Source organism: Dendroctonus ponderosae, unplaced genomic scaffold, assembly GCF_020466585.1.
Source record: "Dendroctonus ponderosae isolate FM_Combo_2020 unplaced genomic scaffold, Dpon_F_20191213v2 Dpon_F_20191213_5, whole genome shotgun sequence".
Lineage (NCBI taxonomy): Eukaryota > Metazoa > Arthropoda > Insecta > Coleoptera > Curculionidae > Dendroctonus > Dendroctonus ponderosae.
The window spans coordinates 2686758-2714406 of record NW_026018715.1 but is presented as its reverse complement, the minus strand read 5'-3'; the positions used below and the strand labels follow the sequence as shown (position 1 = coordinate 2714406).

General features: G+C 34.9%; 2 protein-coding genes across 4 annotated transcripts in view; one reads left to right on the top strand and one right to left on the bottom strand.

The window, feature by feature from the left end:
* Nucleotides 1-27649, bottom strand: part of LOC109544355 (cAMP-specific 3',5'-cyclic phosphodiesterase) — a 796409-nt gene that overhangs the window by 645145 nt on the left and 123615 nt on the right. The window lies entirely within an intron of this gene.
* Nucleotides 402-15387, top strand: LOC109544359 (protein abnormal spindle). Of its 3 annotated transcripts, none has more exons than XR_007281595.1 (7): nucleotides 402-612; nucleotides 6414-6578; nucleotides 11153-11350; nucleotides 14261-14311; nucleotides 14423-14529; nucleotides 14652-14800; nucleotides 15048-15387. XR_007281595.1 is itself a non-coding variant. In XM_019914488.2 (6 exons), coding segments are annotated over exons 1-6 (579 nt in total). In that variant the 5' UTR covers nucleotides 402-555; the 3' UTR covers nucleotides 15049-15387. The 3 variants fall into 3 exon arrangements, 1 of the variants encoding a protein (XP_019770047.1); XR_007281594.1 differs by having other exon boundaries at nucleotides 14423-14572; XM_019914488.2 differs by lacking the exon at nucleotides 14652-14800.

Below are 27649 nucleotides of genomic sequence, written 5' to 3'. Positions count from 1 at the left end.
CTACAATAGATTTCAACTCGATATGAGATACTGATGTGATATGAGAATGTGTGGCAATGCAAATCGGGCCACTTTCAGGATAATGACAACGAAATGAAATAAATTTTTAATTAAGAACAAATATTTTAACCGTTTTGTTAGATATAAAATTAAACAGTTATCAACAATTAAACTTCAATTAGCAGACTGCAAAATTAGCCCAAAGTAAGGGTACAAAAATTGCGGGCATTTAATATAACATATGACGCACATAAATACGAAGTTTTGAACAGATGGTTGTCGGTATGAACCAGCGAGTTCGACTTACCTTTATTCATGTATTGCAGGCCTTATCCAGTGAAGAATGTGTTGAATTTAGTAGCTTATTCATAGACCTTTGCGTTTTTAATCGAATTTTACAATATTTAATTCAGTCATCTTTAAACCTTCAGCAAGTAGATCAGTTGAATGTTGGAAAAAATTTGTTTCAAAAAGTTTAAAAAATTCGGAAATTATTGTGTTAACTGTTTACATTTTATGTTGAAATCCATGTTTGCGGTCTAGCTGCGTACAGTAATGTTACCCAATTTTATCGGAACTGCGTTATCGGCATTAAATCCCCGACCGGGTCAGGTAAATATAAACTTTTTATGAAAATATGATATTGATCAGGCCCAATCTTGCCTGTGTTAGTGTGAAGGCAATAATAAATCGGTATAAATTAATAACTCAATGAATATTTGAAAGTGCTTAAATTTTAAAGACCGATTCTAAAACTGGACGGTACTGATTTTTTTGAAAAGAATATTTAAATGTATTTAGTATTAATGATTTTCGAAGCAAAATCGAATAAATCCAGTATATTGTTTTGGCACAATAGATGTTTACCTGTAGTTGAAATTGATTTGAGTTAACTAACCCAAAAAAAAGCAATTTTATTGTCTAGCGTTTAAATTAAATTCTTGAAATCACGCTACTAGTCATCAGCTCTAGTTATATACTAGTTAAAAGCAAGCTTATAGTAAGTTTATAAATCATAAAAATTGACCAGATTCTACTAATTGAGCATATTTCATCAAAAACAAGTTAAATAACCAACATAACTCGTTAACTCACTTCGCATTTTGTGTGCACAAAGAAAAACTTTGTTTGATATTTCAAACTGCAATACGATATATTGCGTTTGAAATTTTGCCAGGGAAACAAAAGTTTTGGTTACAATTACTTATTTTGTTCCGCCTTATACGACATTTAAGTTTACCAACCTATAAAGATAATATGTAGTTTATGAATTGCAGGTGTGCTTAAAAAAAGCAATTGTAACAATGTTAGCGGGCTGAGTCATTATTTTATTGTCCGATTTATATTGTTGCGTTATTTTAAAATTTAGTGTTGGTGTTGCGAATATATTAATCTTGGTGGCAAAAAAATTGTTGGTGAGCTTTATGCAGTTCTCTACAACCCCGCTGTAATCATTGTTCAAATTTCACTTATTGAATTTCGTAATTATTGTGTTCCGTGAAAACGATTCGGTGAATGCAGCTATTCCCACAACAGAAGAACTAGATTTTGTTTTTTTAAGTTCGCAGTGTGCAAGTGATTTTGAACAAATACATAATGTGAACAGCAAAATCGTAGGTATTTTTCATTTCGAGATATTAGAACGCTTTAAAGTCCATATATTGGAAACGAAAATAACTACTGACAAATATACAGGGTCGCTTTTATTGATGAAAACGGTGAACTATTTCCAAAACTATGATTCCTAAAATAAAACTACTGATACAAAAATTCTAGGGTCTTTTCAAGTCAAGACATGATTAGTCAAAAAGGCACAACAACGCAATGTTTTCTTTTTTGTAATGCAACACCCCGTATTTTATTTAATATTTTAATTCTTATCCATGTTCTAAACAAAAATCGTATAACACTATGTATATATTATGTTTTGATGTAATGTGCCAAATTATTAAATCAAATATAAATACAGTATTGATCAAGTTATCTTAGAAAGTTTAGGTCACTATTACAACGTCGAGTCATTCTTTTGTTCTAAACACTCAATCTCTAATTGACACCAATGTCAAAAATTTGTTTTGTGTGAATTATTGTGAATTATTTGAGCTTTAGAATTGCACGCTTACGTAGAACTGAGCGTATTGAAATATTAATGAATAAGGACAAAATTATTTTGAGCGAAAATTACAAACTCTCTGTGAATCTCAATGAAACATTTCCTGAAAAATGAGTTGGTCGCAGGAGACCAAGGCCAGCTCGGTTTACCGATTTGACCCTACTTCATTTTTTTCTGAGCGGTCATATTAAAAATGCCGTTTACAAAAATAAGCCACACAATATTGAAGAGTTGCAAGATAGAATAAGTCATGAAATTGCCGTTATTCCTCGGAATATACTTCTAAATTAATGAGTAGATCTAGTTCAGTTCGACTTGCAAGTCGCTAGCTGATCATGATTAGGTACTGCTTACAGTTTTAAAATAAAGCTTCAATTTAATCCTGGGAAGCAATAGTACTATTTCCTTTCTAAATGTCTTCTATTTTCTATCACCATTCCTGTTTGAGCAAAATTTAAAATACTAAATCTAAAAATTTAGCGAATTTCAGCAAAATAATTTTAACAACTCGATATCTCCAAAACGGGTAAATTTCAGCATGTAATGTGATTTGCGATTTTTGTTTAAAATGTTGAGGAGAATTCCAATATTAATTAGTAAAGGGTTTTTAATAGTGTTTGATTCGGCTTCGAAAAAGAGAGTGCCTATACAGAGTGATTCAAAATTGGCGTCATTCCTCTGGAGGTATAAAAGACGTGAGGAAATTCTGTCTTTCTTAAAGACAAACATTTTTGAGGCGAAATATCGAACAAGCAGTTTGTAAAAAAATAAATCCGCCTCAACAATATAGAACTTATCTACTATTTCTACTATCATCATCATTCTGCATTCTTAATGAAAAATTTATAAAGTAACATGTTCCTTTCGGAACCGCATTTTGAAACCTATTAACAGAGCAAAACTGGATCGTTGAAACCTAAAAATTGAAAAATAACCGTTACTACCTTCTAGAAATTATCGAAAAATCTTTTTTCCATATTTTCTCGTACTCTATAAGTGAGCCCATTTTAGCATTTAAAAGGAATGACGCCAATGTTGGATCACCCTGTATGATTGATCTCAAAATGTCGTGGTCAACGATTTTATCGATTACGCAGGTGCAATAAAGTTTTTATCAATTTAGAGAAGTGTACAACCCTCGACAAAAATGTAGTTAGTCAGACTGATTAGTTTGATTTTAAGATGTTTGGAAAACTAATTTTTCTAAGCTCAATTGGTGTCAATGGCTCCAGCCTAATAGACTGATTAATTAGATGACAAGTTCAATTGTTATTAAGATTTTGACCACGTGCGCGCCGTATAAGAATAATGTCATGATAAATCCATGTGATTCTGATACCTGATATTGGAAATAATGAAACAAATTTTGAATTTTAAATGCGCTTTTTAAGGGTGCACAAATTTATAACTATTTCAAAATCAAGGAATTTTTAAGTCGTTCAGCCCTGTGCTGTATCATAAATGCTATTTTTAACGGCCATACGTGATGGCGACTTAACAGTTCAGGATAACATTTTCGATAGCGCAGCAACACAACCGAGCTATGCTCTAACTATTAGTTAACGTATGCCTTCCCGACCCAGTTATCCAACAAACGATGAAAAGGAAAACAATATTGGATGTATAAAGTGAGATACTCTTATACGAATAATCCATTAGAGAGAGAGAGAGAGAATTTTCAATTTTGTTCGTTAATGTTCTTGACCTATGTCTCAAACCCTTTCAATGGAGTATCCACAGAAGAGGAAAAAATACAAGTCGCAAAGCATTTATTAGAGTTTGTGGAGGAAAATAAAGTTCATTTTCAAAACCGTTGACCAATTGATCAAAGGGGATGCAAACTTGTATTATAGTGTGTATAATCGGGGTTGAAGTTTAGTTTGGGTTAGTTCTTCTAAACTTCAGCCCCGATTATACCGATTATACACACTATAATACGAGTTTGCATCCCCTTTGATTGCATTTTCTTCAGTGTGTACACACCCGCTTCCTTCTGTTCTAATAAAGCTAACCTTATAAGACCACCAAAAGACATATGTATTTTTGTTTTAAATTAAAATCAAATTACATCTAAAACACAAAACTACGCTCTGATTAAACACAATTGTTTTATTTATTCCTCAGAGTTATTCCTCATGTTAGGTTCGAAAGCGGCAGGTGATTTGATGATGTTATTCTGAAGCGCTATTTCTAACTATAACGTTCGACGATAGCGTGCGCCTGTTATACCTAATATAACTGTATCACAGATATAACACACTAGTTCGAGCCACATAACGTGTTTGACGGATAACATGCACGTTAAAGTTAAAGTAAAGGATACAGCACAGGGCTGAATGTATCACTTAACATGAATGGGCTGAATGTATCAATAAACGAAAAATACACATTAAGTAGTTTTTGTCAAAAATGATTTTTAGCTTGAAATATAAAAGTAACACAATTTGTTCATATAAAAAAATCAGATGATGCCCTCTGTGAGCGGCAATGTTGAACATATGATTCTTAGATGCATGCCAATAAATACGCAATGAGTATCTCTTAAATTTTATTTTATTTCCCTATCTCGATCCGTATCAGAGCAATAAATCCATCGTCCGTTATTAAGAAAAACTTTAACACCCCGTATCTCAAAAACGAATCATTTGCGAATATACGAATCATAAGCCAACCATCATTATTCCCGATTAAAAAATTGCAAAGTATATCATTTGAATATTAAAAATAAGTAGAAAAAACAGACACGCATTTTAGACAGCTAGCCGCTTATAGGAATCGATTCCTTTATATTTGCTCTAACTTAATGAGTCGCAATTATTTTTTTTTGACTTAAGAGTTTCAAACGCAACGACTTTAATTTGCTATTGTCAAAACACTTTATTGAAATTGAGAATCCTTTAGTTGCCTAAAATGCACCTTTTTCTGTCGTTTGATCAAATTATTATCTGGTGTGGTCTGCATTAGATTTCAGGTAACAAATTAGAAACAACTGTGAGCAGTTTGAAGGCTAAAGAGGAATTTGAGGCCGTATTATTCTTATCAGAATCACCCACTTATTTGAATATTTTATTATGTTTTTCCTTGTGTGTTTCCTAATGTGTTACACAAATCCGGTCCTATTTTCGATCAGAATCCAAGAAACTTAGGGTTAAATAAACAAATAGCTGTCTATTTAGATGCTTGGGTTAATCGGAAGAAAGCGACCGAACAAAATACTTATTTGCTCTGTAAATATGGGAAAAAAACGTTTATAGGCAGCCTATCCAAATGCTATAAAAAGGGTAAAATGTAACCCGGTGATTTAGCTTGGACTTTCGGTTGACTACCTACCATAGAGAAAATATAACAATTATTATTATTTAATTATCAATTTATAATTGTTTATTTATTTGTGTCAATACTGTGGTGTTTTTCGCTTTCCGATTTTGGTAACTTGTGTAAATTTCCCTTCTTATAATAGGATAAAATTATGTTAGATAAAGTGTACCGGGGTAACACAGACTGGTCTTGAAACATTCGCTTGTTAAGCACTTTCTATGAATTCATTTACAATTCTTTCTTTCAAGTCTTTTGAAATTTAAATTCCTCTTGGCATGACGAATTTACCATTGGCTATGATCGAAAAACTAAAAACCAAACTTCACACTATTCTTTGATACCTTTCTCAGCAAAACCGGCTTTTCGAACAAATTATTTAAAAGTTGCTTTAGTTTTGAGGCGTTACTTTTTAACAAATGAACACAAATGTCAAAATAACTTTATGCGCCTTCAATAATTCTTGTTATCATGGCGAATCAAACCTTGTTGTCTTTACAATATCATGCACGATCAATTAAAATATCGGAATTGGCATATATATTTATAAACGTGTATATCGAAAATCATAAGAAATAAGTTACCAAAAATTCTCAAACTCGTAATTGTTGCCCAAACTCGCAATTGGAAGGCCAATCAATCATGCTAAAGAAATTTGGAGTAAGCATTTCAAGTGCGATTATAACTTTTTCGACGGCCAGTATAGCTGGAGGACCAAATTAATTTTACACGGTTTGAGCATGGCCGCATCCAAAATTTGGAATTTCTAAAACAAGTGCAACTTGGAAATTTTGCAATACACGTTCCACGTAAACCACCCTGTACAGACAAGATTGCTCTCTCCTTAAAAACGTTTTTTAAGAATTTTCTTGATGTAAGCATGTAAACATATGAAATGTTATTTAACTTAAATTAATTTAATAATAATAATAATAATTAAGACTGACACTACAGCTACGGAGTATTTTACAATATCCATATGCAGGATCCAAAAACGGCTGAGTCAATTATCGACGGCCAGCCCGTCAGGGCAGTTGTGTCGATTGCACCATTTAGTCCCAGGCCAACATTGGAGTTTGAGGCTATTCCTATTGGTTCTATAGCGGTCCAACGCTTATTAATTCAAAATCCGACTGGTTCTGACAGATATGTAAGTAACGCATATGTATATGACAATGTTTTCCTTCAGTGCATTATTTCCAATATATGCTGCTACCTAGTAATATATTTCCTTATGATTTCCATGAAGAGTAAAAATTCAAGATGATTTAATATTGGTTTCATTACTATGGAGGTGTTGTCCGAAGGTATGTTGGGAGAGTACAAATAAAAGCACTTGCATAATTTTCCTAAACAACTGGAATATTGGCAGACACGTATCTAAAATTTTGCCGTGAACCGTTTGATAACACCTGCAAATCCATTACCCTTTCTTAAATTATGTACTAAATACTGTAAAGCTGAACTTGAAAAATAGGGAATAGTTTCACGAATGAAAGTAAACATTTGTATGCATTATTCGGAAAATATTTGCAGCGTCAGAATTAATGTGTCAATTTAGTGAACAAAGCAGTGACTTTATGTCAGTCAGTTGGATAAATAAGAGTGTAGTTTGATAAGTCGGTAATTTTTTTTAATTTCCGCGCAGTAACATTAAATTCAACACTACTCCCGTCAACTGTGGTCTGTTAGTAGACTGCTGTGAAATTGTGAGCACGCTACGTCATTTAGTTCGTGTTTAACAATCATTGACAGGCGATGACTTCACCAATTTCGTCGAAAATGGAGAAAAGTAAATTTCGAGTGCTGATGAAGCATTATCTTTACGTCAAAAAACAAGTAAAGAAACGGAGAAAAAGCTTGATACATACCATGGGGACTCTGTACCATCAATTTCAATGGTTAAGAAGTGGCTTACTGACTTTCGTTGAAGTCGTACCAGCACAAATGACGCAGAACGTTCGGACGTCCAACAGAGGTTGGTACGCCATAAATGGTCGATAAAATCGATGGAACGATACTGGACGACCGGATAATAAATATACGTGAGGTGGCTGAGTCTGATCACGTTTTCCATGAATATTTGGATATGAAGAAGCAACCATAAGCGCTCCCGGGTGACATTTCACATGAACGTCGTGAAGCGGAAATCGCTAGTCCATCGCAATTTGAATGAGTTTTTGCGTTTCGCAACCGTTGACGAAACGTGGATCCATCACAACACACCAGATACCAAAGAACATTCAAAACATTGGGTTTCCTCAGGTGAATGTGCACCATAGAAGGTCAAAATGGATCTGTCGGCCAACAAGGTGATGGCCGCAGTTCTTCAGACAGATTCGATGTTGCCTTGAAGACAAAACAGCCGCATGTTGCGAAAAAAAGTTCTGTTTCATCAGCGCAATGCACGGATGCACACGTGTGTAGTCGCCATGGCAAAAATCCACGAATTAGTCTACGAACTGCTAATTCACCCAGCATATTCCCCAGATATAGCACCCTGCGACTATTTCCTGTTTCTAAACCTGAAGATATCGCTGGACGGTAAGCGATTTGCGTCCAATGAAGAGGTCATCATTGAAACAAACGCATATTTTGAGGACTTTGAGAAATTATATTATTTGGAAGGGATAAAAAAATTGGAAAGGCGCTGGACTAAGTGTATCGAGTTAAAATGAAATTATGTTGAGAACCAAAACGTTTTTTGGCCGAGAAAAATTTCCTTTGTTCAAAATGTCGCTGACTTATTAAATGGCCCTCGTATCATGTTTAGAAGAACGTTTGATTCCCAAATGACAGCTCGATAATAAAGGTGAATGGTAGCAATGTAGTTCGTAACAATTCGTTTTAATTCTTTAGATCTAGGAAACATGAAAACATATCATGTTTGTTCGTGCCTAATTTTGGTAGATGCGTGAGGCAAACTTCGCACAGTCCGTAGATTTTTATGCTTCTCATGTTTCTCATAACATTGCTAAATTTTATAAATTTTTGACATAATTATAGTGTTGCGCACATTTAAGAGCAAGCCTTAGTTCATGCCAATTGCGCAATTAGATAGCCGTTAGCAAATACTCAAACTTGCGTTTAAATTCCGCAACTTTTCCTATTCCAAACCCGTCGCACAGAGGTCGTTTTATTTTATTTAGGAAGTAATAATTAATTAAAAAAGGCAGCAAAAAAACCACTATTTTTGGCTCTGTCTTAAAAATAACATTCCGTCTAATAAAATGCTTATGTTTTTTTTTATTTTATTGTATTAGGTTACTAAGTTTTTGGCCACCAAAGTGACACCAATATTCAAATTGTGTTCTTACTTGAAATAGTTGCTATTTATTTCCTAAGTTCGATTGATTATTGCGGTGTTTATGGTTATTATGGTTTGTCATCCGTTTTGTGTAATTCAGATTTTTCCCTCTTAAAGAGTTGGGTAAGTACTTTACATCTTTGTATTACCGTTATTTTCTGATACTTGTAAAAGCTTTTAAAAAAAATAAAGAAAGCAGCATTACTGATAATTACTTATTGAAAAAAAAAATAGGTAAAGTTGCAAATTTCGATGTTTGGGCATGTTTATCTTGAAAACATTTTTTTTTGTTAGTACATTTTCTAAAGTTTCAATCAATGAAAATAAAAATTTCAAATGAAATTTCTGTGCCAAGTAGTGCCTATATCGAAGAATTTGTATTTTTTTTGGAACGATGTCAATTCGGAAAAGCGATATGTTTAATGTTTCGGCTGGAAAAAACTTATTACAAGAAAAGAATGCTGCTGTTTTGATTTATGTTTTAAATAAGCTCCATTTAGAAGATAATAAAGATGACAGCAAAAGTGATTCAGTACAAGAAATGGTAAATAGTCTTATTAGATCTGTTTCGAAAATGTGGAAAAACTGCATTCGCACTCGAAAGGTTTTCGAAAAGAGACATTCTGACTGGCTGGATAAAAACATTATTTTTTGGAAGACCAAAATAAATCTGGTTCAACCAGAGGCAGATTTTGCAAACTTTTTATGGATCTTGGGAGCAAGCGAAAGATACAAAAGCTTATACCGGTTTTGCAAAAGTACTCAACAGAAGAGTTGATGTTCGCTGCACAAAGAAGCCTGGAGGCTTCTGGACAAATAAATGCGTCGCAGATTCTTAAAGGGCTTTCAAATCCGGAGAACCCCTACAGAATCAAGAAAGCAATTTCAACGTCACCTTTGGAGCCAGTTAAATACACTCCAGAATAAGCACTTGCTTTATTTATTGATTCACGCTTTACAAAAAAATCCTACATTTTAATGCAATGAGGTGCTAAATAAAGAAACATCTTCCCAAGTTATAACGTACTTCTTCAAGCAACAAAAAATGCTATCCACACGCAGATTTTATTGTAATTACAGATATATCTGCAGATGTAAAACTGTAAGCACTTGTCAATCATACAACTCACAGAATCATTGAGACGCAAAAAGCAGTTTTCAATAATTCGAAAGATCAATTCAATAATATTTTGCCAATTATCAAAGATAAAATTTTTTGTTTTAAACATAAATGGGGATGCCACGGCAATGTAAGCCATTCTACGTATAAGCAGCAGTTCAGTGGTGCCGACCAATAAAACTAATTTTTGAGAATAAAACGCCCGAATTAACAAAACAAGTGTTTGCCAATATTAAACAACAAATATCGGAAATAGAACCAACTATTATTCAGAAATATTAGTTACAAATTTCTGTTCAGCGTACTTGGTGAGTTTTCAACACAGACATGTGGTATATGCGGTGCAACCCCTAAAGTTATGAATAACTTAAAAACATCTAAATATTAAATCTTACACCAAATGAAACTTTATATGACTATGGAATCTCAACACTTCATGCATGGATACGATGTTTAGAATGCCATCAATATCATGTCATCGCTATCACAATGTATAGGTACGCGTTCCAATAGAGAACCACTAACCCATGATGTAATAAAGTTACCCCAACAACCAAATTTAGCAGAAATAGCAGCCTCAGAATATCTCGATAGTGATAGTGATATATCCCATAGTGACGGCAGCGAACAATAGGGCGTCAAATGTTTTTTGTTCTTTAAAATAAGCATTTAAATTATTTGTTAAAGCACTATCGTCTCTATAGTCTAAAGAACTATCTATATATTAGACGAATTTATGTTTTGTTTTTATGTTGATATATGCGTTTTCATGTATAAGACCCTGTACAAAATACCTTTATGTTACAATAAAACTGTTATTTTCGTATTAGGCGTGAAATATATTTAAACTAAATAAATTATACTAACTAACACAAACTAACCCAAACTAAAAATAGTATATATCGGATGCCCTATTTAATACCACCTAAAATAGTTAAAACGACCACTGTGCGTCACGGGCTGTCTCAAAACTTCGTCAGTCATCTCACTAGTAGCTTTGCGGCATGACACTAAAACTAACTAACTGTCAGTTTTAGTATCATGGCTTGTTTTTGCGCGCTTGCACCAACCTTGTCAAACAATACGTTTTTCCTTGCTTCTCTGAAGACAAACTTCCTTGAAAAAAACTAGTCCAATAATATGATACTACTAGATACTAGTATTTACTTACAACATTTTAATTATTAATTAAAATTATTAGTAAATATTAATTCTCGATAATGTTTATGTCCTATTAGTAGATTTGTGGAAACCAGCAAAGGGCAATTTTCATCCATTTTTTATTTGTTTGAATTAGCTGTATATCAAAAGCCACCTTCCACCTAGTCTAGATGTGGCTTTCGACTGGCACGAATGTGCGTTGGCCAAACATACTAATATGCTGTTAACGATAACATGGATACCCACTGACGAAGTACAGACTAAATCACTAATAATAATATACGATGGTGGAATGATGCACAGGAATATAGTGATACATTTTTCATCTGTATGGGTAAGTCATCATTTTGAGCAAAATCAATTATATTTGCAGATAAGTTATTTTTTATATAAACTGCACTCTAGATTAATTTACAGGTCTGCTTCCAGACTTTCGATATTAACTTGAAATGTTCGTTGTAAACTTTTTATATCAATGTTATTGAATTATTTTTGGTGATTCAAAATTGGCGTCATTCCTCTGAAGGTGTCTGAGGTGTTTTGGGGGTACAGGAAAAATAGAAAAAAAATTGTATTCAGAAGTGAGATATTTGTAAAAAATTAGATCAGCGGGATGACAACAATTTTCAAGGGAATCTGCCCAATTATTATTACGTCAATACCTGTTGCGCCTCTGCAAGCTCATTCCTCCAAACCTCAGGTACCTCAACGATAAGGTAACAAACTTATCGAAAAATCAGGTACTTCAAGGGATCATCGATTCGCTGGCAAACCAGATTTCCAAGCTGTCGTCCAGTGTGCCAACAGTTTCGGAGATGTACGACATACTGTTGAGCATCAAGTCTAAATGGGGTATCCTGGATGCAAGCTGGATGATATCCGCAGAATAACTGAGCTATTTACCACCTGTAAGCCTGAGGTCAATGAGGGATATAGAGCAGAAGTTATTCAGTATATCCTCTGTGCTGCTCGGCAATAATTAGGACAATATCATTATTCAGGTCCACGACTCCTTGTCTGCTGATCTCAAAATGGGTATGGAAGGTTTAAGGGATGGCAAAACTTAAAATAAACTTTAACTTAAAATGATGGGACGCTTTCAGGAGGCAACTGATTTGCCTCCTAAAGTTTGTGGCAGTACCCGCAAATGGCAGCATGTGGTCGTTAGGCATCTCCCGGTTGGATTTACTGCCACCAATGTTGTGCACCACGTAAAGGAAGGCCTGAAGTCGTCGGATTTTGTCCGATACTTTCGTTTATTCAACCAGTACAAAGACTCCGAGAAACCCGGGTTGAATGGTCGACGAAGTCCGCTGTTTCTCGGAGGGTTGTGGAGGACCGTCGGCTTCCCACCGATGGGGCAAGGGAAAGCGTCGGTCCGGGCTTGGAGGGTCTATTGGCTGCCGCCCCGCGGAGAATGGTGATAGCAGTGCACGCAGTGTGATAACGATAATAACCTCTGATAAACAGGCTATCTGCTTAGCTGCTGCTATAGCTTTCAATGAGGTCTTTCCGTTTAGGTCCATTAAACCTAAACGCCATAAACATTGGATTACGAAGGGTTTACGCACCTCTGCGAAAAATATGCGCTCGCTCATACATATAAAAAAGTCGACTCACTCCACTCAACTTCTCGAATTAATTTCAAATTATAGAAAAATCTATCTAAAAGTAATTAAGTCAGCTAAGAAACTATGTTATCAAAATCGTTTGACAAGTGCCAAGAATGTTTCCAGGAAAACCTGGTCTATTGTTCCTGAGTTGAGGGAAGGCTCGTTGACTCGGATGTTCCAAGTCCAAATGAGTTAAATATTTTTTCATCAACATTAGCAAAAGTGTTACTTTTAGTATTTTGCGAGCATTCGACCCTCTTTCGTTTCTTCCTCCTTCTAAGCAAATCGCTGATAGTTTCTTCCTAAGTCCTGTAGATCGTGTTGTTGAGCTGCTACAGGTGATGCAAAGCATAAAAAGTAAGTCTTTATGTACCATGGATAATCGAGTTTTTCTCGAATGCCTCAAAACTGCGATCATTATTCCTCTTCATAAAGGTGGTGAAAGGGATGCACATGCAAACCAGTAGAAACTCGCATTGGAATAAACAGAAAGCGACGAAAAACAATTGGTACTGTATACTGTTATTATGGCTACGTTATTTACCAGCCCACTTGGGGCAAAACTGCTTTATTCGAAAATGTATAGGTGGTGCGCTAATTTTGTTCCTAAGTGTACATCACAGCTGAAATCCTTACATCTCTGAAACACCAAATAGAGCCTCTCTTGTGCCAACGGCGTCCAAAAACACAAACTGATTGTGAAATCTGTTTCTCACAAAGTCTATATATTCTTTTGTGTATTATCGAAAGATCTGTTCGGACAGTTTTAAGAGATGACTCATCAAACTTATTGTTCTAAAATCAGCTCATTTTTTGGCACTTGCTCTTTTGAGAAGTGTGGTAAATGCTGAATGCACCCATCCGCTGGAATTTATATTCAAGTCAGCCATTTGATTTTATCTCCGTTCAGTAACTTTATCAAGTCCAGATCAGTTGCTTACCGTGGCTTCATTTCCGAAATGGCGGCTCTCACCTCGTCTGATTTCCGTTCCCTCTGCTACAATTGGTGATTCTTGTTTGCCTATATCATGGAATAGATTCTCTAGATATATTTTCCAGGTCCACTTCTTTTTCTCAGCGTCAATGATGGTTTCTCCTGCTTCGTTGGCCAAGGCTTTACAGTTGTTTTTGGGGCATTTCCATGTTACTTCTTGGACTTTGTTCTTGAACAGTTGGGCAAGACGATTTTCCGATTTTCAATAACCATGTTTCTAGAACCTCTAGACTCTCGTCATTGGATTGGCCAGTTAACCTTTCCGTCGATGTCTCAATAAAATCGATATGTTTGGGTTAGTTGGGCTCTTCAGTTCTTTTACTGGTCATATTTTAACTAAAGTCAATTTGCCAATGCGTTTTCAAGTTTGGTAATAGAATGCTCTTGAAGGTAAATCTTATGAAACCTAAGAGCAAAAATATTGGGATTTAGGAAAATTTGTCATATCCGAAACTTATTACTTTTCGAGCTACAGCGTGCCAAGTTTCAGACATTTTTACCAAAACGCAATATTTTTGTTAGCGTAATTTGTAATATGAGTTGAGGACCACAGTTTTATATGCGGTTTCAAAGCATTAAATTATTTATTAGCCTATCGAAAAGCAAACAAAATAGTTCAGAAGTAATTTTTTTGTAGGAGGAAGAGGTATATAACCCTGATGCGGATTCTCCGGAGGAAGACACAAAGGCAAGTTAATTAATGACATTATCCTGGTGATAAAATTGAATGGTTTAAATTATCGTATTTAAACTAGCCAAAAAAGCAAATAACTCCCAGACTAAAGCTTTTTTTTTATAGGAAACAACCGTTGACAACGAACTCTCCAAACTGAATGAAATGCTAAAGGCGAGGCCACAACTTTCTTGTACTGCTGTTTCCCACACGGACGTTTCTGCCGTGAAATAGTAAGATTTTAACGAAATTATTTTTCGTCAACTAGTGCAAATGGTTAGTTACTCTACTAAGTTGAAAAACTTAGCAGACGAATTATTAGATAGTCGATTCATTAATTGCTCCTTCACCTTAGAAACATTTAACCAATTCATCCAGAATTGAACTTTGACAAAACTTTTACTGAACAAAACACTCCATTAATCGTGAGAGGAGTGTGCAATCCATGTTCAAACATTTAGCTTTCTTCGGGTACCATACTTAACATACAACATAGAAAACAAGGTAAGTTGAGAAGGCCAGATCATAATCTGTTCAGGTTTGAAGTAATTAGCAGAGAGCCTTGTCAAATGTATGTCTTGTAGTCAAACTAAGAAAGTGTCCATCTCTCAGTGACAAAAATATTAAATTAAATTTTGCTCAAAGTTATAATAACATAATATTTCGCTTGTGGTGTTAACATTTGATGATGGAAAATTGGTTCAAGAAATATAGCAACTTGATTCTTTTAAGCTCAAGTCTTTGTTTGCAGGATGTGGTAATTGCTTCCCAGTGGTATATACAAAGATGCTAATTGTTATTATATATGCGAAGTATTGGACCATATACGGATAAAATTATGCCAAAAATCGCGCCCGTTTTGTATCACCCTGTATGTATATCTAGACCTAATTTCTCAAACTGCAACAATATATTCAAGAAATACCCATAGTCGTTTGTAATGTTTGATGTTTTCAATTTTTACGACTTGTCTTTGTTTTGTACTTTTAAATATTATGATGTATTGCTTATTTTATTAAAATTATGTTTTACTGATTGCTCCTGTTTACAACTACTGTGCAATATTTTCAATAAATGCTTGTTTTTTAATACGCCTATGTTGCTTTATTGCCCTTAATATTTCCAGGCAATTTTCTATGTTAATCGTGTAGTACAGTTACTCAAAATACATTGAAACTGCGGAACCACTTATAATAGATAGTATTAGGAGTAGTCAAAATAGTTCCAAAATCACGTCGATAGAACGTGGCGGCATTGGTGACATTCACGTACTTCGCAATGTAATTTTCACGAGATCATCACGGTCGGTGCTGGCAAGGAAAACTGCTAAAGTACAATAACTAAACAAGCATTCCATAACAGGAATTTACAAACTCCCCACGAAAATCTAGGAGTACTTACGATTGATTGGGAATATAACTGTCGCGCTCACAAAAGGCTACCCGCTATTTGCGCTACGACGGTTCTATTTCCAAAGAAACTGGTTCCGGGGTTTTCCAATACTGATCAATCTATTTTAAACAGATTTGGTTCGTTACAACTTACAACTTGTCTTTTTGTTAAATCAAACTGAAACTTCTCTAAACTGTCAAGAGTCTCCAAAACGGAGACTTTTTCTACCTGCTCTCTTAACAATAGTTTCCATAGTTTCCGACAATAACAATATAATGGCCGGAGGCAGGTGTTTATCGAATTCGAGGTTCAAGTTGAGGTAAATATTTTTTTTTGTAATGTTAAACTGGATTTAAAGTTTTGCTAATAATATTTCAGCATTTAAGAACACTGTTTAATAGCAACGTAGCAAAGTTGAAACAGCACTTTCAAGGTGTCTTCTACGATCTGAATCAACTCAAAGCATTTGTAAAGCAGTTTTCCTTTCCTTCCAAGTAAACTCTATAACCCCTTAGAGAAACTGATTCCAATTTGGTGAATATATTTGTATGTCTATTATGATCATTGGGCTGTTTGTCTAACTATACAGGGTGACACATGGTTGATTGCGTATTACCCCTGATTCACACTATCAAACACCCAACGGTCCAGCAACGACACAACACAATTTTTTCTCGATAATTCCTGCCAATAACGCCGGTCGTGTTGCGTGTTGTTGCCGGTTAATGTAAAGACCACCATTTACACATCTAATATACAGGGTCTAATTTAAAATATCATAGTTGTTTCTACCTTTCGATATAAGCGGCAACCTCGCATTGCTGAAAATATTTTAAGCCGATAGAGCATATACGATGACTTCATTGTACAAATTTGAAGATAGATGGTGCATCGCGTTCTCCTTAAACGTCTATTACGCCATCGACCGTGAACCACCCTGTGTATCGGTTTCCATTAAAACTGGGAGCGATTGCATGTTCATTTTCTGCCCTCAGCCCTATCAAGTTAAGCATACTTTAAAACATTCGAACATGCTCCTCAAATAAGTTGTCGAATAAGGATTGATGAATTTTCGCAACAAACATGTCTTCTTCTTCTTATACTTTTCCGATATCTTGGGATCTATTAATTTTGAGGACGCCTCTGCAGTATTTCGTGGGATGTTGATTGCCAGCTATCCTTCCATCTTTTAGGTGGTCTTCCCGCTGTTCTAGTACCGACTGGTTTTTCCTCCAACACGATACGTGGTAGACGGTTTTCGTCCATCCCCTTTACGTGACTGTACCACTGTCTCGTTCTTTATCTTCCCCATCGCGCCACGTCCTGCACTCCACATTGTTCCCGGATATCCGTGTTTCTCACCCTGTCTCTTCTGATTTTTCACACGATCGATCTTAGAGTCTTCATCTCTGCTACTCGCAGCATGCACTTTGTTTTATTTGTTTCTTCCCGTATCTTTATGCCGTATCTCCTTCGGCCTCTATGCCCGTCATAATGGGTCTCACGCATGTTTTGTATATTTTTACTTTGCTCTCAGTTCGAATGTATTGATTTGCCCATGCGATCCATGCAGCTTCATTGATTTGGCTTCTTAAGTCCTTGACATAACATATCATGGGGATGCTTTTGTTGTTAATTTTGTACCCTAGGTTCAGGGATGTAACTGCTTCTATAATTGTATCCACGAGGATATATAACAGACGGACTGACACTCTTCCCCTGTCTGATTCCTCCTGGTATTGGAATGCAATTTGATATTTGGTTTTGTAATTTTACTTTTGTTGTGTTGTTTACTATTTAGATTGTGAATTATTTTTGTAATGTTTCTGGTGTATTCCTTTCTGTAAAGCTCTTGACGATGTCGTCTAGACGCACCCTATCAAACGCATTGGGCAGATTTATGAAGCACATATAAGCCAGTGTGTTGAATTCTATAGTTCTAAGCATGTTGGTAAGCGAAGGGTAGTAAGAAGTATTTTGCACGCTCGTTCCTTTTTTCAGCCTAAGTTTCTTCGATATGTCCTTTTAAGGATATACAAGTATCACAAAAATGAATGAAACTACCACTAAATGCAAGGCATTTTTGGCAATCAACCAAGCCAGGAAGAAACAATTAAACCTAAATATAATTTAAATAACTGGCCAAGTTCGATATCCACATAATTGGGCTACGCGCCCCTTAGTATTTATGTAATCATTTTCAGGTAAGTAATCATTTTAAGCAATGCCATTCTAAAATAATGTCCGTAAAATGTAGGTATAACAAATTCATTCTGCAAACTTCCATTACATTTAACTCTGCTACAATTAACTTTAACTTACATCTTTATTTACTTCACTGCAAAAAGTAAATGTTTGTTCTATATCGGATTAACGTCTTATGGACCAAACAAGAGCTAAGTTTGCCAAAGACAAGAAAATACAAGACCATTTCCTTTAATTCGAAGATTTGCGGTGACCCGATTTCGCCTAATGGCCGTTGTACGTAGCTCTGAATTAGATTTATTGATCGATTCTTTAGTGTTAGCATACTTGAACTAAAAACGGATTTTACATATAAAAAGTATTTTTTATTTAACATGCTTATATTGCAACAGCACTGAGCTTATACTTAATTGAATTCATATTCGTAAATACATCCGAAAACTTAGTAATAGGTACGTGTAGCGTAACTTTAGGTTTAAAAATATTTTTATAAATGCAGTATCCTTTCAGTTAAGTTTAAACTTTCATTTCCCATTTCTGATACCAAATGTTTAAAAAATTTGATTAGGTTACATCTCAATCAGTGCCAATCGTGTTGAAAAGATTCAAGTTATTTTTGAACTTGGCATTTTGATAACATTTTTTTACTAGTATTTCGAAAATATTCTTTTGAACACGCTTCGTTCACAGAACAACATTCTCAAGAACACTAACTGACTGAATTGGTGAATGTTTTATCAATATTGAGCTGAGCATGACTTCAGCGCTTTCACTACAGAAAGTCCCACTTTCTCCAGGCTGCCGCATTTTTATTAGAATAAATATGCTTGTGATCATCTAGTCATTGGTTGAGATTTAATCCTGTTGAGATCTTGACTTAACTCGAGTCTCATCAAAGAAGGTAAACTTGCATGCACTTCAGACATTGTTATGCCTTAACATTTCAAGGTTAGGCTTCTATATATTATATGTCTATAATAAATAATAATCGATTTGTCATCGGTAAACGTACAAGAATAGTTTAAAATCTTAATAGCACCGTACCTACTAACATCATAAGGCATTTATTAATTATCAAAATTATCTTTTTATAAAGCCAGCGAGAAGTTCAAATTAAGTCAAAAGTTTAACCCACAAACTCGTGGTACTGTGACAGGATTCAGGGTGATACATCTGAGAATCCTGCGGCATTTTGGAAGCTGATCAAACCCAGGAGAACTTTTGCTACGATTCCGGACATTATTATGGATGGGGATGCTTCCTACACCGATCCCTCTGACATTGTGAATGCTCTTCAGAGGTTTAATGCTGGTAATGTTCCTGTGAATGGAAATTATTTGTTTTTTTTTTAATTTGGGAGATTCGTACATATCAAGTCCTGTCTTTGTCAAGACTGAGACCTATGGGTACTGCAGACCTATGGGACCTGACAATGTCCCACCGGTGTTGAGAGATTGTGCAATTTTATTTGCAGTCCCTTTGACCAAAATGATTCGTGCTGCCTCCGTTCGGATGCGTGGCCTAAACCATGAAATTCAGCTAAGATTTTCCGCTATTTAAAAAGAGTGCACCCTTTTTAATCCAAGAATTTATTACAGACTTATAGACCGGTGTCAGTTATTTGTACTTTCTCTAAAGGTTTTGAGGTCATTTTAAATGATATTCTCTCCTAGATTATATTCACCTGAGGAACAGATTCTCCGTAAGTTAACCTGATTTTATTAAAGATAGATCCACAGCTACCAAATTATCTCCCATTACTCAATTCATTTCGAACGCATTAAATTGTAGATCTCAAGTTGATGTAATATATACGGATCTTCCCAAGGCTTTTGATGTGTTTGATCATGGAGCTCTCATATCAGGTCTTCTCAATATTGACTTCTCGTATCACACTGCAATGTTCATTCGTTTCTGCCTATCACGCAGATCCCTGAGAGTGGAGTGTTGTGGTCAGACCTCTCTGCCTTTTGTGGCAACGTCGGGTGTGCTACAGGCCAGTGTTTTAGGACTTTTGTTGTTCAACTTGTTTACAAATGACATTGTTGCTGCTGTTGAGGTAAATGCTTTTTTGTATGTGGGCGACATGAAGCTAGTCTGTGGGGTAACCTCTCTTGATGACTTCATCTTAAGCGGTCTCTTGATGATAAAACTGCGTGGAGTGCAAGGATGCAACTTTCCTTTAATGTGTCCAAATGTAGCGTCATGTCTTACTCCTTGAAACCTGTTATGATCGAACATATATATTAGATTGGTGTCTCTCCGTTATCCAAAGTCACTACATTTCTGGATTTGGGTGTTCGTTTTGACCAGAAATTGAGTTTTGCCTCGCCTATTTCTCAATTAACAGGTTCTGCTATGAGGATGCTTTGATTTGTTAGCCGGTCTGTTAGAGACTTTTCTTCCACTCGTACGCTGAAAATCCTGTTTAATAGCTTGGTTAGATCCAAGCTTGAATATGCATCTATTGTCTGGTCTCTATTCTCGGCTAACCGCATTAACGCCCTCGAAGCCGTAAAGAGACGTTTCTTAAAATACCTCAGTTATCGTTCACAAGAGATTTACCCACCTATTGAATACTCTCATTCTCAACTTATTCGGAATCATTTGTTCGCATCTCTACAGGATCGACGTACACCGGTTAAACTTGGCTACACCCTTTAAACGGGGATTGATTGGTGACTCCTTCAATTGTCCGATCATATTTAGTGACCTTACGTTCCTTATTCCCTCGATGACCTCAAGACGCTCTGATATCTTTTATCTTCCAAAGTTTAGAATCTACGTGTCGAAGGTTTCACCCCTTCTAAGAATCATTAGATCTTGTAATGAGTTGGGGACACTGAGGATATCTTTTTTTCTCTTGCGCGCGCTTAGCGCTCTGGGGGAGACTGGACTCTGGCAAACCAAATGCGCATGTTTCTAAATATAATAATTCTGTTCTAATAGTCAATGTAATAAATCTGGTGTTGTTATATGGTCCCACTCTGCAACTGGCTTACAGCTGTCGAGGAGATCTTAAATAAATAAATAAACAATTTAGAAGTCCTGAAAAGAAGTATTGAAACTTGGTTCCGATACCCTAACTATTTACAAATTGTTTTTTCCGGCAAAATTGAAATAAAAACTGTTTTATCAAATCAGGCCAATTTATATGTACATCATTTAGACAGTCACATGTGATAAAATTGAGAATTAAATTTAATGCACTAGATTTAAAGAAATAAAGAGTTGAAGTACATTGCATATATTATATTGTGTTATTCTAATTCATTCATAATATGTTAGTCTAATTATTGGCTCTAATTTCCTTCTATATTTCAGTGATAACGCATCACTTGCCTACGTAAAACTTTGCTATGTAACCATTAATCGCCTAAAGTCTTTCCAGCATCCAGAAATTCTCAATAAATTTAGTTTCACTTTTTGACGCACAAATCATTAACTCTCTGTCTAACAAAAAAAAGCGGAAATATGGAAGGATCTTAAAAACGATAAATTCCTTCCAACCAGAGGCGAAATAATAAATAGACATGACTTTTCTGTTTAGCATGCAAAACCTTGGGTCATTTGTTTTCGGACTCGAATTTTTAAACCACGGAACAAAAGCTGGGTCAGCAGCACGTCCGAGTTTTTTAATTTGATATATTTTGTGGAAGGTTTTCGCTCATATACTAAACACTATATAATGTTAGGAGACAGATACCTACGGTTCTGAGTTTTATTTACTATTGCAAGCAAATATTGGTTAATTTGTATATTGTATGTTAATAATCTGCAGAAAACGGACAATGATGGTGAATGTGTCATGAATTGGCTACTATTTGCATTATCCAAATAGATTGAAATTTAAGACAACAAGTATTTTTAACAGAAAATGTAGAATTCTGACAACAGAGGTTTCCATGATGCTGCTTCAAATGTAAAAAACCACAATATGCAAAATTAATGCAGCAGTCTACACATTTAAATTATAAAGTGCAAGGAAAGGCCGTGGTTAATAGTGGTTATTATTTATTTTAATCCGACCTATTAACCTAAATTCATGGACGAAAACTGTTTACTAGCTTATCTACTTAGATTAAAGATGGAATTGTCAGCAGCTCAGCTTCATAAGTGGAATTGGCAAACGCGCCCTTTGAAACAGCTCGTTTGAAGGCTCTTTAAACGTGCTATACACTATACAAAATTGCATAACATACAGAAGATTTTGTCAGTCACTGAATTACTGAACTAACAAAAAACATTAAAAAATATGAGAATGTGTTTGACATAATATTTCGATAATTAACTCAATGGCATTTAACATTTAGTAGGGTTTAGTTTTTGTCATTTTGTCAAAAAGTTTAACAAGCTGAATTTTCTTTAATCGGAAATTCTGCTTTCAAACGTAAGATGTTAGCAAAATGCCATTTGAAAATACTAAATTGGAGTCTTTAAAAAAGTGAATCTTCATAAAAGTTGAATCTATTTTTGGGGCCTGTTTGTCCTGTATATTATGATTTGTGATTATCACTTTTTTATTAAATTAATGACGATTTTCATCAATTTATCGGTTTCGTTTATTGAAATTGTATTTATCAAATGGTACAGCAGTACGCAAGTTTGTCTGGTATTTACAAACTCCTTAAAAGGCAACGAATTTTCTATGAATAGGCAACCTATATGGACCCTTGTGACCCAGTGACAGTGATAAATGTTAAAGTTAAAACTTGAAATGTTACAGTAACAGTTGTAACAGTTGAACTTCCTGCATATTTTAGTAGATTAGAGTAGCCACTAATTATTCCCATTTCAGTATTTGTAATAAAGCAGACGGCATGGGATTGTTGTGGCCAAAAATACATTTGTACAGCTTGAAGAAGAAAGTTACATTTTTTGGAGTTTATGAGTTTGCCAAACTAATTTCTTTATTCGACATTTTATATTTATAGCTTCACACAAATACAAAACAATATAAGTAAATATGATAATATTGTTTATGATAATACCCATTATATCTAAATTCTCCGTTTTTCTCTACAATTCGTAAAAAAGTTAGAATCGAGTTGATCATTTACAAAAGTATTAGTAATACAACTATAAGCATAGAGGTGGACGATTAGCGAAAATGATACAATCAATGGCTTTTGTTCTCGAGTAAATTTTAAAGCAATTCACGAACAATTTAATCAACTTGAAATTAGAACTACTAACACTACAAACACTACAAACACATACAACTGGAAAGTGAAAGACCGAATTAAATTACAAAAGAACCTATAACATTTTATTTAAAGATTATGGAAACTTTGGTAATTCTTATAATATAATTGCCATTAGTCAAACGATTTGACTTTTAACATATAACTAACTAAAATGTAAGATACTCTGCTTTCATATTTGGTTGCCACTTGCAACATCGTAAACACCATTTAACTGAACGTTGAAAGACAAATAAATATTATAATATTCGCATATAAAAAAAATATTTTACTAACTGTCAGCATATCTGTTTTCCCCCCAAAATATAGTTCAACCGACTATTTTATTGGAGAGCTAAAATCATAAAGTTTATTTACTGCAAAAATAGCGTAAAGCAAAAGCCATTTAAACTGAAATTGGGAACTCGAAATGTCCCGGGTGATATGCCTTAGCCGAGGAGCGTCAATCTCAAAAGCTAACTTGTGCCAAATAAATAATGCTTAACTTTAGGAGGACAGCAAAAAAATCAATGTTCATATAAACAAATACATTATTTTGAATAGTACATTGTAAAAACCATATATGAACTTAAATTACTGCTTACGTCCTGATACTTGACATCTCTTCTCTGCTACTATCTTTATTATTGGGAGAAATTTTATTGGACGAGACTACCTTCAAAATTGATCCAACATGAGCCTTATTAGTACAGTTTCGGACAGGAGATTTATTTCCCTTCATAACAGAAGATAATTGCTCGCACTGAAGAGTAGTTCCAAACGTGGAAATAACTTTTTTCAGGAATTTTTGCAATATTTTAAAATCTTGCCGGCAAATATTTGTAAAATTCAAGCACACCCAACTCAATAAATTTGAACTTCAAATTTGAGTCGCACTGAATCTCAATCACTTCCATTTGCATGTTACTGCACTGAGTCTATTTTTATTGAGAACGTCGTAGAAAATAAACAAAATTTATCTTCCAAAGAATTAAAATCTTTAAACCTTTTTGGAAATTCTCTTCTAAGATTTGACCTGTTTTATGCGTGTTCTTGATACTATCATGTGAGTATCATCGAAACTAGATTTGTTCTTTTTGCACGTTACGAAGTGCGTTAAATCTTCATTGTTGAGTAGATTTTCCCAAAGAGGTAGTATCCATTTGAATGCTTTAATTGTGACAATCATGTTCGTAATGATCAGATCTTTGTCTTGTAACAATAAGTTTAAATCGCATAAGTGTTTGGTTAGATCAACTATAAAAGATAAATCTTGCAATCATATTTGGGAGAAAAGCTTGTATCTTGATTTTGATTTTGTAAATACTTACATATTTATTCTTTCAAATCCCAGAATTATTTAAGAAGCTTGGAGCCAAAAGGCGTCTGCCTTATAAAGTCTTTCGACAGAGTTCGCTTAGGGGACGTCATAAAACGACTAAAGGAAAAATAAACCTCTGCTTACATACTAACAATGACATACAACCTTAACACTAGTAACAGACCTCAAATAAAAATGGAGGGAATATGACACGTAGCATCGTCGTCCTAGTCCATTTCTATTCAACCTCCTGATGGACAAAATCATAGAAGAAATAACATGCCTGAACTCGGGATACAGAGCGAAGGACAGAGCTATTAGCATCGTCTGCTATGTCGACAACGCCGTTATTTTCGCAGAACGTGAGAATGACCTACAGAAACAGCTATTTAAGTTCCACCACATCAGCCAGCAACTCAATATGGAGATATCCATAAGTAAAACAAAAATTATGATCATCGCTAGGGAACCTTTGAGATGCAAGCTGGTAATAGATAATAAACCCATAGAGCAAATCATGCAGTTTAGATACCTGGGCTTAGTATTGACATACTACCAAAGTATTGCATAGTATCATGTATATATAAATACATACATATAGTAAGTATTGTATCATGTACAGCGCTCACGACCCGACAAAAGACTTGCGAAACCAAATTAACAAATCAGCCATAATATCAGGTTGTGCGTATATACAAAAGGATATTAAGATAGAAATATGACATGCGTGAGGCCCATATTAATATATGCTATAGAAGCGAGAATGGATACCAACAAGACAAAGAGGATGCTGCGAGTCGCCAAAATGTCAGTATTGAGGGCAATACCCGGGAAAACAAAAAGAGATCGTGTAAGAAGCATAGACATTAGAGCACAAACCGCATGTGGATCCGCGCGGATCTTACCGCATGTGGCAAGATGGGGAAGGCAGCGGAGACTAGTCTTTATCTATGTCGGAGACGAGAATGGTACAACCACGTCAAGAGGATGATCGACGATAGACTACCACGTATTGTGGAGAATCAGCTGGCAGTCCACATCTCAGGAAACAATAGCGAGGCAAGCTCCGAATCAACAGATCAACTAGAAGTCAATCCAGCAAGTAGAAGAAGAAGAAAAAAAGGAGCAAGAAAACCAACGTACCCCACAATAAATTGTCGTTGATACACGCCACGAGATCTTACAAAATGTATAACTTTTCTAATATATGACATAACATTCTTCATTTTGATGACCTTCGTGCAGAGTACCTACTTTTTGATGTATAATGCAATACGTACGAGTAATTTTTGAGCCATGAATTTTGAGGTTAGCGTGAAACAGACTCCATTTCGGTCAATTAGAATTTTACGTTTTCACATGTACAATTTAAAATGATCTATATAGTTTATAAATAAAATATAAAAGTATGTTATAATTCTATATGCTGGTTTGGTTTCTAATTCATGTTTCTGTTTTAGTTTCACTTCGCGCCGTATATATTGCTGGGCCGTAAATATGTATATCTCAAGTTTCGTACCCCTGCCTTATCGTAATCTGTGTTCAGTGTTTCTTCGTCGTACAACTTAAACATCCAGAATTAATTTTCAAATTATTTTTTGTAATGTTACTTGTTCGGTCATTCATTCTTGATGTCAAATTAGATTTGAGGCTATAATCACATACGAAATACCCAAAATATTAAAAACAAAAGGTGCGTAAGTTTTGCAATTTGAAATAAGCAGGCGATTCTAGGAAATATATAAAAAAACATTTGCTTGCTTTGAGAATATAAATCGCAAATTTTAAACTGGGATATCTTTTTACTCTATACTTATTGATACTTTCCCGATTTTGACGTTTATTAACGAACATTAACTACAAAATGGACCCATATGATTAATCAAACAGCCAAAGTTTAAAACAGTTTTCTCTCCTTGATTCATAGCAATTTCAATGGGTTTTATAAAACATTAAACTTTGACCAAAATTGCAAAGCACCAACAAAAAAGTAGATTAGACGCCCGAGATATGTTTCCAACTGCAATTAAATTAAGTACAGTTGGAACAATTTAGTAAGAGAATTAAACATTTTGAGCTCAATGTTGGCAGCGTGCCTAGAGCTAGGGTTTACGCTTTTCCTCGAGCACTTCGCTAATTTGCGTCTCGAGTTAATATGTTTGCGGTTTTACGACAGTTAAGTTTGATATGGAGGAGCGATACCCACCATCTTAATTCTCGACATCAATTTACAACATTAATTAATTGTTTAGAGCTCCAAACATAACGATAATTTATCGCTCAATTGATTTTTTATATTAGTAAGCGCATTAAAACAATTTAAATTTATTTACTGGGTCCAACCAGGTTCACTACAATAAAGTCAAATATTTCAATCTCTGTATCATAGCATTTTCTGTATAGTAACAATAAAATTGTGTTGGATAGGTAGAACGACTAACTTAATATAAGTAAGCCATGTAAATGTCTATAAGACGAACAGTTTTTCAAACTACAAGAGCTAGAAACACCAGACGATTGTCTCCAGGAATTGAGGCAGATAGTGGACGACCAGGAGTTGTTCGGATTCCAGACTAGACGAACAGGTATTGGAGATTACTGCAGCAACACCGGTAACAATTCAGCTTAATAAAACACAGACCATTTATTGACAAGAACCCCCGAATCCACTTCAGTAAGCATGTGGAAACCCTTGACTGAAAGGGAGAGAACCGTTTTCCACGCCAGGTATAGAGAATCGAAAGTCAGTTGGCAGACGCTTCTTAGGTGTTGGCTGGACGACAGACCAGGAGTTGGTGGAAAACTGAAATTTTATATTTAATAGAAAGTTGTATTTCAACATCAACATCTTTATTCGTTGAGAAGGCTATAGACCATTGCGGTCTTTCCGCCCTACTTGAATTTAATTTTATTGTTGTTTCCATTTTTCAGTGCTTCATCTTTTCACTTTTTTCTATATTGCAATTAATAGTTTTTTTTGTTAAAGTGTACATTTCTTTCTTCGTTGCTTAGCGCGATGATATCAAAATGTCATGTAACCGAAACAACATATAATCTGGGATCCTAAGATTTATTCACCATTATTTATTCACTGGTGGGGTGTGATGTTTTATAAAGTCCGAATTTTGTAAAAATCTTTGAAGCTGTTTCGTTTTGGTTTTGTTCAAATTAAAGTCGCCTATAATTATTGAATATTTATAGAGGCTTGCTTTGGTCAGTATGTTTTGTTCTAAGTTGGAGTGTGGGTGTATG

Bases quoted from the DNA above. Each gene is read 5' to 3' on its own strand.
- LOC109544359 (XM_019914488.2), top strand. From the start codon at position 556: ATGTTACCCAATTTTATCGGAACTGCGTTATCGGCATTAAATCCCCGA. The intron at 6,579-11,152 runs GTAAGTAACGCA...TGTTTGAATTAG, and splicing joins CGACTGGTTCTGACAGATAT to CTGTATATCAAAAGCCACCT. The intron at 14,312-14,422 runs GCAAGTTAATTA...TTTTTTTTATAG, and splicing joins CTCCGGAGGAAGACACAAAG to GAAACAACCGTTGACAACGA.